The sequence below is a fragment of the Ischnura elegans genome, chromosome 1, assembly GCF_921293095.1.
Source record: "Ischnura elegans chromosome 1, ioIscEleg1.1, whole genome shotgun sequence".
NCBI classification, from domain to species: Eukaryota; Metazoa; Arthropoda; class Insecta; order Odonata; family Coenagrionidae; genus Ischnura; species Ischnura elegans.
Genome location: NC_060246.1, coordinates 139,220,238 through 139,232,311, shown reverse-complemented (window position 1 = coordinate 139,232,311; position 12,074 = coordinate 139,220,238). Strand labels below are relative to the sequence as shown.

The following is a 12,074-nucleotide window of genomic DNA, read 5'->3' as shown; positions in this document are numbered from 1 at the left end:
TGACAAAGGAACTCCCAGAAGATTTCAATTACTGCCCACCAATCACCATTAAAGTTTGGGAGAAACGGAGCTTCGGAAGGCTTGTCCTTGTGGGAAGTCACATAATTAATTGTGTGGAATGTATTATCAAAAGGGAGTATGCCTATTCCACATGGCCAGTACCAATTGCTAATAAAGTCGATCCTTTAGAAGGTATGTATGACACTTAAAAATTATGGCCAATGAAATTAACGATGAGCAGGGCCGGATTTACCGTAAGGCAAAATAATACGTACCAAGGGGCGTCGCAGTCCAAGGGGCGCCTTCTGTTAGGCTACCAGCAACGATCTGTACTGGAGTCGCCTCGAAGTGCACCACCGTGAGCACGCTTATTGTGTGGGTTCCGTCTACCTGCAGGAGCCCTCTTTGCTAGGGCTTTAAGTGTGCTAAGTTAGTATTATGGCAGAACTTGAACTGCGATGCCATAATTAATTAATTTGCCGAAAAGAAGACATGAAGGGAACTTTTGAAGTAGTTCTCGTTGTGCTTGAGGCAGATCCCGTTATGTCTTCATTCATGTTTTTAATCTGTACTTCATATTTCTCTTGAAGATATTGCAGGAAGATATGCAGTTCGCCGTATTTACACTGTAGAGGCTTTCTTCAATTGAAAATGTCGTCCGTACCTCTGCTCTTCATGCGTTTTAACATTAGTTAATTTATACTATATTTTGTGCTACCGTAGTTCATTCAGTTACAGCAGTACGCAATGTTTCATTTTTGAAGTTACTCTTCTTTTGTGTTGTATGAAGACCAAACATTATTTTTGGAAAGGGTATTCATAAAGTGTTTTAGTTGCATAAAAGTTAAACTGTTTCTCATACTTTTACTCTAAACTGTTTTTTAAACTGAATTGTCTACATTTTCCCTACGTAAAATTTCAAGCATAAACGTATGCTGTCAGCCATATACTATCTGTTCAGTCCTTTTTTTCCGAACCTTACCTCATGCGAGTGGCTGTGCCGTATCATAAAAATCGGGGAGGGGGGGGGCTCAAGTGAGGAGGGGTGCTTACTGCAGAGGTGCCTATAGCGTAACTTTGGGTAAATCCGGCCCTGACAATGAGAAGTATACCGTTAAATAATCAAACCTGATATTCAAAAGATGATACTGCAGCTGAAGCATATACAATAAAATAGTCCTTCCCTGTCACACGAAAAAATATGTTACTTGCATAAATGGATAAAAACATATAGGTGGGCGGTCAGAGACCAGGAAAGTAAGTGAGTGTCAAAGAGTCTAGATGAAATACTATTGAAATGGTCATAGAAAATTCTGCCAGATGATGTCCTTGCCCCTCATAGGCCCCATCCATACTGGTGGGTAGGGTGCAAATCCCATACATTCATTGATCGTATGTTTATATTTACATCATAGTAATGACTTTTACCAGAATTTTCTGAAGAAAGCACTGATGAATCCTCCGATGACGATGAAAATAACGTCAAGCAGCCTCTTCTCAAAGTTCAGAAGCCAAGATTAGGAAATGTAAGTAATTTTTATTCATCGTGCTTAATTATTATAGTAATTGATAAGTACAGATAGAACCCGAATGAGCGCCATAAGTCGTCATCATCAGTCAACAATCCTAAGATTGGTTTGACGCAGCTCTCCATATCTCTCTCCTATCCGCTAACCTCTTCATAGCTACGTATTTATTCTCTTTTACATCCTTTATAACCTGACCTATATAACTCATTCGGGGCCGTCCCTTGCCCTTTTTCCCTTCCACTTGTCCTTCAACGATTGTCTTCATCAGACCATCGTGCCTCAAAATGTGGCCAACTAAGTTGTCCCTTCTTCTGCTTAAAGTTTTTAGGAGGCTTCTCTTTTCTCCTACTCTCCTTAGCACTGCCTGGTTACTCACACGGTCAATCTATTTTATCTTCATCATTCTTCGGTAGCACCACATTTCGAATGCTTCCACTCTTGACTTCTCTGCTGCTGTCAACGTCCAAGCCTCGCTTCCATAGAGAAACATACTCCATATGTAGCATCCGATGAATTTTTTCCTTACTTCTATGCTGGTATTTTCAGCTGTAAGAAGATTCTTCTTTTTGTAGAAAGCCCTCTTCGCCTGAGCTATTCTACTGTGTATTTCTTTCTTGCTCCGTCCATCGCTGGTAATTCGGCTTCCCAGGTAAGACAACTCGTTCACCTCTTCAAGCTTATACTTTCCTAGGTTGATGTTTGTTTTAGCCTCCTCTCTTTTGCTGCAAACTAATATCTTAGTCTTCTTTTTGTTGATTTTCAGCTGATATCTGGCCATTGTCATTTCCATGTTTGTCAACGTCTTCTTCAAATCCTTCTCTGCCTCGGCTATGACTGCTATGTCGTCAGCAAATCGCAGCATACTAATTTTTTCTCCGTGGATATTGACACCCGAAGCTTTCTGCTCGATTTCGTTGATGTCTTTCTCTATGTAAACTTTAAAAATTAAGGGGGAAAGCGCACAACCTTGTCTCACCCCTTTTCTTATTCTCGCTTCTGCACCGTTTGGTCCACATTTGATCACAGCTACTTGGTTTTTATACAAACTATGAATAATTCTACGATTACTCTACTACGATTACTCTACTACGTAGAGTACGCCGATTTCTTTCAAAATTCTAAGCATTGAATTCCATTCCACGTTATCAAAGGCCTTCTCTAAATCGACAAATGCTATGAAGGTTGGTTTGTTTTTCTCCATTTTCTTCTCTATGATCATCCTAAGAGCCAAAATTGCTTCCCTTGTGCCCCTGCTTTTCCTAAATCCGAATTGGTCCTCATCCAGGAATTCTTCTGCTCTTCGTTCAACTCTCCTGTAAATGATTCTTGTCAGAATCTTCGAAGCATGTGTCGTCAGGCTTATGGTCCTAAATTCTTCGCACTTCTCAGCTCTCTTCTTTTTGGGTATGGGAATGATGATGTTCTTCTCGAAGTCACTAGGTAAATCTCCTGTTGAGTATATATCGCAGATAGTTTTATACAGTTGAGTTAAGACCTTTTCTCCTGCATTTTTTATTAACTCTGCTGGAATGTCATCTATTCCTGGAGCCTTATTCTTTCGCAGGTCTCTTACTGCAGCGTCAAATTGCGATCTTAAGATGCTTGCTCCAATGTCATCCTTTTCAACTTCACTTTCCTCTTCGAGAACTTTTGAGCTAAGTTTGCTCCCGTTGTATAATTCCTCCAGGTATTCCTTCCATCTCTCAGCTTTGTCTTCGTTTTCAATTAGAATGTTTCCATTCCTGTCCTTTATGGTATTACATTTTGTGTTTCGTTCCTTGAAATGGTTCCTCACTATTCTATAGGCCGCTTCCACTTTCCCTTTTACGAGGTTATTTTGTACGTCCTCACATATGTTTCTCATCCACGCTTCTCTCGCTTTCCTCGCTTGGCGGCAAATCTCGTTCCTTATTCTCTTGTAGCAAGCCTATCCTAAGCGCCATAAGTATACATTTAATATGCAATAAGGAATGCGGGGATGACTTACAACCAAGTTCTTAACACTATTTGAATACATGTCCAAATAATTCTCACTACTTATTGCTAAAAATATATTGTATTTTTTTAATAAATTAAATGTCTTTCGGTAATGAGATTTTTCTCCTCCAAATATTATTTTCTATAATTATTACTATTTACATTATTAATATATGTTTTCTTGTTTCCATTAAGGGGATGATTATTTTCAAAAATACGTAGGTATGCATTTCATGTAAATGAAAAATTACAATATCGCTCAAACATCACAAAAATCAGTAAATCATTATTTCATTATATTTATGATGAGTAAAAATAATCTATAAACAAGTTACGGTCGAGGAAGAAGGAAATGGAAGTAACATTTCACTTTAAAGAGTAGTAGCGAGAATTGTGAGTCAAATAAATCATATAGGTAGTACATTAATGAAAACAATTTTACACGAACCTTAAATTCATTTCCATTGATTTTTCTGTATCCGTTATTGGTTACTGGCTATGCCCCCCCTTTATTTTTCTGTATCCGTTATTGGTTACCCTTCACCAATTTCGTCATAAACCCCCTCGAAAGAAGCATCCGGTCTAATAAAACCATAGTCTTAACCTTCCTCGGTTACCCTTTCACAAATTATTTTAAAGCAGGGCGAACAAAGAAATTATCAGTGAAATTCGATCAGCCTCATCATCCCATGAAATTCATCGTCATAAAATGTTCTTGTCACTGTATTCGTACTGAAATACTTGAAAATATTATTCTCTATCCTTTACATATATTTTAATTGATAAAATACGTTTATTTGGAAAGAATTCTCTGAATATCTTTCTCTGAATGCTAATAACCATCTTTTTTATTTATTAAAATAGCTGAACTTGGATCGACTGCTGCCTCGTGATCGAGCAAATACGCGTAAAATCATCATTTTGGATGACACTCAGCATTACGACTGGTGGACAAAATACTACGAGTCGGTAGCGGTATGTATATGATCCCAGCTATATAAGCCTGGTTACGTTTTAAATTATCACGTATTAGTTCATGTGCGTTTGCATGAACGATTTTGGTGAATCGGAGCGGATCATGTACGAATGCATGAACCAAATTAGAACAGGTTATATTTTCTGTAAATGCATTCGCACAAGTTCGGTGGTTATACGATGTATTTTTGCGTTTATCCACACGTTTTTCCATTCAGACATTAACTCGTATGGGTTAATGTATCGTGTAAGCAGGCCTTTATAGTTGGTTTTGATACCGGTTTTATATTAATCGCATTATAATTAAATCTTCTACCTGTCTTAAAAGTAGCTAAAAGATTTGGATGCACGTTATATAGGATCACATCAATGGTCGTTTAATGAAATGACTGTAATTGATCAAATTTATTGGCTTCGGTTTTCATGACCAAAAAGTTTTACTTGGGATAATTGTGCGCGCAATATCTAAATAATGTAAAAATTGATCGGGCCAGTTGTAATCAGAAGTTAGACCAGTTTTTTTTTTTTTTTTTTTTTAGAGCAGACCTTTTTATTTTTCCTGGCAGACCTTTTTATTCTTACACCTTATGAAAAAGGACAATAATAAGCATTTATCAGATTTCTAGCATATGTGCCTCTCATTTTAAATTTTGTGTGTGCATTAATTGTTTTCCACACGATGGAAAAGGGTAACGCAATAACATTTTTAAATAATGAAAGCAATAAAAATGAAATATTTAACAAAACTTTGAAAGAAGTGAGGCAGTAGATATTTAGCGGAGTTGCTCGGCCCATTCCATCAATACCTCTAACATCTCTAACCCATTCCTCATACCCATGTAAAGACTGGTCGTTCGTAGAAGACTGTTAGACTGTTATCCACAGAATTTTACGCCTAATTCCCACCCCTCCATTTCTTTTACTACATAATCTAATTTCAGCTAAATTTCTACAACATACACGCAAATTAATTCGTAGGAAATAAATAGGCAGCCAAATGAAAGATAATTTAATCATAAAAAAATTAAATATTTATTAATGCTTACGCTTCATGACAGTTACAAGAATAATCGATTGTATGTAGTCTCTTGATGACAGCTTTATCGTTGACCCTGGTAGAGGAAAATAAAAATGAGAGAGGAAAATTACGAACTAATACATTCTTTCAGTATCATGCTCGTAAAAATGGAATAACAGATAATCTGAGCGGTTTACAAATAGGTAGAATATATACTGGCGGGTTACATATGGAACTAGTACATATGATTTAACTTGACTTAAGCATCTTATTACAATTTTAAACCCATACATATCTCAAAATTACCATTAATCGTATTAAACCTCAGAAGTACAAATGACGTTAAGATTGGGTTCACTCTTAAATTTAAAGAATAAAATTTTCAAGTATATAAGTAGGAGGAAAAATCAAGTGAAACTACCTTAACATTTTTGAAATAATCGTTTGAAATACCAAAAATATATCTACTTTATAAATAAAAAGTAAAAAAAAATTATATCCTTCATGGTAAAATGAAAAACGAATAATGTAAATAATATACAGTGATATTAACTCATTCATAGATACCGATGAACTAATCCTCTCTTCCTAAGACTATGACGCAATTAAAACCCCTTGTTTAAATTAAAATACAATTTTAATATTTAAATAATATAACATATTTATGTTACCACAATTTAGTCGAAAAAAATTTGCTTTATCGCTACAGAAGCATAAAATTACTTGTTAGTTTTTCATTTCCTTACTTATAAATTAAATTTTACAAAATTATCATATTAATTTAGTAAATAAATAAGCACCCAAATGGAAGATATTTTATTCATATAAAATTAATTACGCATTAATGCTCACGCAAAATATCTTGCTTCATGACAGTTGGAAGCATTAAAATCCCGGAAAAAATGTGCTGGTAAAAAGCCCTGCTTTGCCAAATGCGAAGATTTTTCACTCGAAACTGGAGAGGGGATTGATCACACCCAGCAAAATGGTCCGGAGTTGGAAGCCGAAGTAAATGAAGGGGAAGGTAGGGAAAACGAAAATAAGAAAAAGAGCATTTTGAATCCAATCTTGAGAAAAGTTAGCGATGTAATAAAGATGACTATGAGAAGAGAGGATAAATTCACGAAAAAAACACCAAGAAAAAACAGTGATGAAATAAGCAATGATCAAAACTCGTCTAAGGAAATTAATTCTGTATCATCATTCACCATATACCGCAGTGAATTGGAGGAACAACCGGAATTCAATCGCTTTGAAGATTGGGTGAACAGTTTCATTTTACTACACGGAAAAAAAAGAAGATCCGAATTTCAAGAAAGGCGAATAGTGGGAAAGTTCAAGGTAAAGAAAGTATGCTTCGAGGGAGAAAATAATCTATTCCCCCCCACAGCTGTGTTCTAAGTCAAAATATTTTTTATTCCCATCCCAAAGATTAGTAGAGATAGTGTTAGCTTTTGGAGTGATCTGGATGGAGTAGTTTCATTCGAGTACAATGCGCATGTTCCTTTCATGTTTTAACTGATTCTTCTTTCATTATAAGGGTTCAGTCGAGCTAAATAAACGCGATTTGACCCAAGCAGAAGGCAGCGACGATCCACTTGAAGCATCACCGGATACGGCACATCATCCCACGAACAAAACCTCAACAAATTCCTCCAACAGTTCAGTTGTGCTTGCAACCCCTCTCTTAATCCCTACTTATGAGGTCCTGGTCCGTGTATACGTGGTGCGGGCATTCTCGTTACCACCCAAGGACCTATCAGGGAGCTCTGATCCGTACGTTGTCGTGTCGGTCGGGCAAAGAATATCCAAATGGGCCGATATCAAGAGGCAGTCAAAATTTGGGCGAAGAGTTTCCGGCGACAGGACGCAGTATTTACACCAGGACCTCAACCCAATTTTTGGAAGGTGAGCACTTCTACAGGAATACTCCGGAGTTCCATATGGATTCGGAGTGGGCATAGTTTCCCCCAAAATTTAAGTTGTTGATATACATGGATTACCATAATCTGCTGGGCATGGCTTGAGCCCCGGGGCAAAGTCCCGGGATGGGGTTGGTGTTATGGCTCGAGTTTTGGCTTTTCGGCCCATGGGTCCGCGTTTAAATCCGGGCGGTGGCGAAGATTTTACAGAAAATGCTCAATCTCTACTTATGAACTGTGAGGGGAGCATAACAAATGCAGCATTAGGTCCGTCGGCTAAGGAGTGATCCTCTCGGATTAGGCCAATAGTGTTGCCGGATTTCGCTATACCCTTCCTTTCCAAGGCCTCAAATACTCAAAGCTGTCGGGCCCCTCCTTCAAATACCTACTCACCATCCAAAGGTCACTACTATCCATAACCGGGAGAGGTCTAGTATGATCATTGGTATTGCTCCTGGTAGTACCATTCAAAGTGGCGTACTATTATATTCATTCTCTCTGAGCACAAGCTCAGAATCGCTTACCTTATTTTTTTCTATCCAAGTAAATTTATTATGCTCCTCATATTTCCTCATTTCGTACATCCTTTGACGATTACCTTCAGCGGACCATCGTTTTGCATGATGTGGTCGATTACGTTACACGTTATTTGCTCAATATATTCATATTTTTTCTCCTGTTCTTAAGATTTAATCATTACCCAATCTGTTGATACATTGTATCTTCACCATTCTTAGGATTCTTAGTTCGCGCCAAATTTCGATTTAAAAACATGATAATCATGATTTCATAAACAATACAATATTCCTATAAGGAAGGAAATATCATTTCCCGTTTTCCTTCAAGCCCATCGAAACCAGTAATGTTATATTTACATATTTTTTACGCAAAAACCCGCAAATATTTTCTGCGCTCCACGCCATTAATTTCCATTTTTTTACTATCCCCAAAAACGACTTTTAATTTAGTTGTAAAGAAAACCTGCACCGTCACACAGACTGCAGTGACCACGACTATATGCCTTCACCTACAAACAGAAAAGGAAGAAGGTGCCGTCGCTTGCTTATGTACCAAAACTAAACACTCTTTTTGAGATTGTCGCTCAAGCGCTTACTGAGGGAAATTCTCAAGCGGATTAATTTTTTTCATGAGTCCGTAATAAAGGGAAATGTAAACATCCACATACTATGAGCAGTGAACTATAAGAAATGCGCAAACCCATGAGGAAAAGTGGAGTATACTACAAATTCAGTGGCTGCGGTGGGAGTGAAGTAGGACAGACGTGAATTGTTTTTAAATTAAGCATTTTCAATGAAAAACACTAATATAAAATAAAGTCAATTAAATTTTGACGGAAGAAACTTCGTAAAACATCTTTTGACTTTTAACTTGATTTTGTTATGTCTCTACTCCATTTTTCCAGTGAAAGACACTAGACTTATGCGTTAGATCAGCTGAAGATTCAAAATTACGTGTCGAAGGTGATACATTCCCCTGTTGATGAATGAATCCTGGTCTCTGCATGAAAGGCACAGAGTATATGTAATTTTCAGGTTTTAGAGTGAAAAAATAACGAGCAATAAAGAAGGGCAATCTGTAAAATTAGCTATGACATTGTATTACATAAGGCTAATAAGGCGCGATAACGAAGAACTTTTCGCCTGTAGACTATGCAACCCGAGCATCAAAATATCATAGTGTTACATCTAACTTTCAGGATAACTGAAAATGTGCTCCAAGGTACGAAATATTAATATCTGACTGCTTGCCGCCATCATCATAACGCTACTGTTTCACGAGAGGCATCAATCGAACTGTTATGGCGAGGCTTTTCTATGCCGTATATCTATCAGCTGCAAGAAGGAGGGATAGTGATGGATTATCGCAAAGCGTAAAAAACAGTTTGAAATATTTCAAGAGCTTAAACCGTATAATTAATATATTCTATGTTCTCTTCACAGATGTTACACAGTAGAAGCAACTTTGCCTCGAGATAATGAGATTACAATAAGTGTATGGGATTGGGATCTTGGTGGCTATGATGACCTAATTGGAGAGACAACAATAGACATTGAAAATCGATTTTTTACCAAGCACAGAGCCACCTGCGGAATTTCATCATCTTATGAGAAGTACTTATAAAAAACTAGTAATTATTTTGATCATTAGAGGAACCTGGTTTGAGTCACGACAAGAGATTTTTCCTTCTAAGAATTTTTGCAGTTTATCCATGATGATTAAATGTGATTTTTAAAATTTTAAGTAGAACATATTTGAGCTTTGTGTACAGCAAATAACCTTAAGAAGTCTTTGAACTATCTAGGACTTAAAAATATGCAGTGAAAAATCAATAGCTATTAAATTATAGCATAATTGATAATAGTTCAGAATTTTAGGCTGATATTTTTGTATTTTGGGGATAAGTTGCTTTGAATTTTCACTGATTTAATGTACCCACATCACAGCTGAAAATAATTTGAAGCATGTATGTAAAATCGTATATAAATTATAGTTACGCCTTCATAACCAAATATGGTGCATAAATGAGCTGCAGTAGATAGTCTAGTTGTCCAAGCATGGATATTTTCTCACTCTATTTAACTATAGTCCACCTACCTAGTAAGAGAGAAATGAAAAGTAGCCCTTTGAAAGGCTCTTCTTTATAGAACGAGATACACAAAGTATGATTATTATTATTATAGTTTTCTACCGATTAAGGTAGGTTTCCATGGAGTGTTCAAGAAGTGATCTGGAAGCCTCCCTTTCCTCCCAGCACTGCCTTCTTTAATTCATTGTAAGGCCTAACCCCTTTCAATCTATCTAAAAATCCTATTCTTTTCCTTCCCCTCCCTCGTTTCCCTAACATTCTACCCTCTAACACCATTTTCAACATCCCCTCACCGCTAAGCACTAACTCCATCCATACCTTCTGTCTCCTCCGTATCTCATCTAAAAGCTGCCTCTCCTCACCCACCATGTCCAGCACTTCGTCGTTCCTTTTCCTCTCCGTCCATTTCACCCTCTCCATTCTTCTCCATACCCACAACTCGAATGCCTCCAATCTTCTCTCGTCTTCTTTCCTCAGTGTCCACGTTTCCGCACCGTATAGAGCTACACTCCAGATCAAACTCTTCACTAACCTATTCTTTAAACTATTACATAACGATCCTCTCAGAAGCTCCTTCCTATTCATGAATGCCTCCTTTGCTAGTGCAATTCACTTCCAGATTTACTTGCTTTTGTGTCCGTTTTCCTTGTAATGTGCTGCCCAAATAGTTAAACTGCTCTACCTGTTCAAGTTTTTCCCCACCTACTTTTATCTTGAGTCTCACATTCCTCGCTCGCGATACTTTACAAAACAGTATTACCTTAGTCTTCTTGTGATTAATCCTCATCCCATACTCCTTGCACCATTCGTCTAATGCATCCACTAGAGCCTGTAGTCCCCTCGCTGACTGGCTAATCAGCACCTGAACATCCGCGAACCTTACTGATTTCAACATCATTCCTCCCACTTTCACTCCAGCTTCCAACTCGTCCCACGCTTCTCTTTCCATCTCCTCAGCATATAAGTTAAACAGCAGCGGCTATAGAGGACAGCCTTGCCTCACACCTCGGCCAATGCTTGTCCACCCAGATTCTCCGTCCGCTACCCTCACTTGCACAGTCTGGGCCATATAAAGATTACAAATCAGTCGTCTATCCCTCTAATCTACACCTATTTTCTTGAGAATATCCATTAACTTAACCCAGTTCACCCTATCAAATGCTCTCTCGAAATCCATGAAACAGGCATATACGTCCTGGTCATATTCTAGGTTCCTCTAAATGAGGGACCTCAATATTGCTATTGCATCACGAGTTGACTTCCCTTTTCTGAAACCAAATTGATCTTCACCCAAATACTCGTTTGCCCTTGCCTCCATTCGTCTGTTCAATATCCTCAGCACCACTTTCGCCCCATGCGATATTAGGCTGATAGTTCTATAATCTCCGCATTCCACAGCTTTCTTCTTTTTTGGAAGCGGAATTAAAACCGTCTTCACGAAATCCTTCGGCCAAATTCCCTCCTCATACATCCTGCACACTAGTTCGAAGAACCTTTTCTTACTATCCTTCCCTAGATTCTTCAGAAGCTCACACGAGATATTGTCCACGCCTACTGCTTTCCTAGCCTTCATATCACAAAGTGCTCTCTCTATTTCCGAATCTAATATCCCCAGCCCAAGATTATCCTCCTCCACTGAACTTTCCTCCTCTAAGCTCAATCTCTCTGTCCTGTTTCTTCCGTCATACAGATCCTACACGTATTCCTTCCATCTACTCTGTACCTCTTCTCGCTCGGTTTGCATCCTCTCATCTTTAGCCTTAATTTTAGGCATGGCTTGTCCTCTTTTGCCGCCCTATAGCGACTTAACTTTGGTGTACAACACGCCTACTTCTCCATCCTTCTGGAACTTTTCCATTTCCTCACACTGTCTTTTCCACCAAGCCTCCCTTACCCTCTTAGTTTCACGTCGTAATCGATTATTTAGTTCCCTATACATTCTTTTGCCCTGCTCTGTGTCCACGTTCTTCCACTTCCTTATTTCCTCCATTTCTTTTACCATTGCCTCCGTAACCCAAGGCTTCTTTATCCTTCTGCTGCCAACG

General features: G+C 38.0%; 1 protein-coding gene across 1 annotated transcript in view; it reads left to right on the top strand.

The window, feature by feature from the left end:
• LOC124170976 (otoferlin-like) overlaps nt 1–12,074 on the top strand; it is a 34,664-nt gene that overhangs the window by 4,845 nt on the left and 17,745 nt on the right. The window contains exons 5-10 of the mRNA XM_046550075.1: nt 9–192; nt 1,432–1,526; nt 4,371–4,481; nt 6,376–6,840; nt 7,040–7,407; nt 9,383–9,553. Of these exons, the coding sequence (XP_046406031.1) occupies nt 9–192; nt 1,432–1,526; nt 4,371–4,481; nt 6,376–6,840; nt 7,040–7,407; nt 9,383–9,553 (1,394 nt within the window). The remainder of the gene's footprint in view (nt 1–8; nt 193–1,431; nt 1,527–4,370; nt 4,482–6,375; nt 6,841–7,039; nt 7,408–9,382; nt 9,554–12,074) is intronic.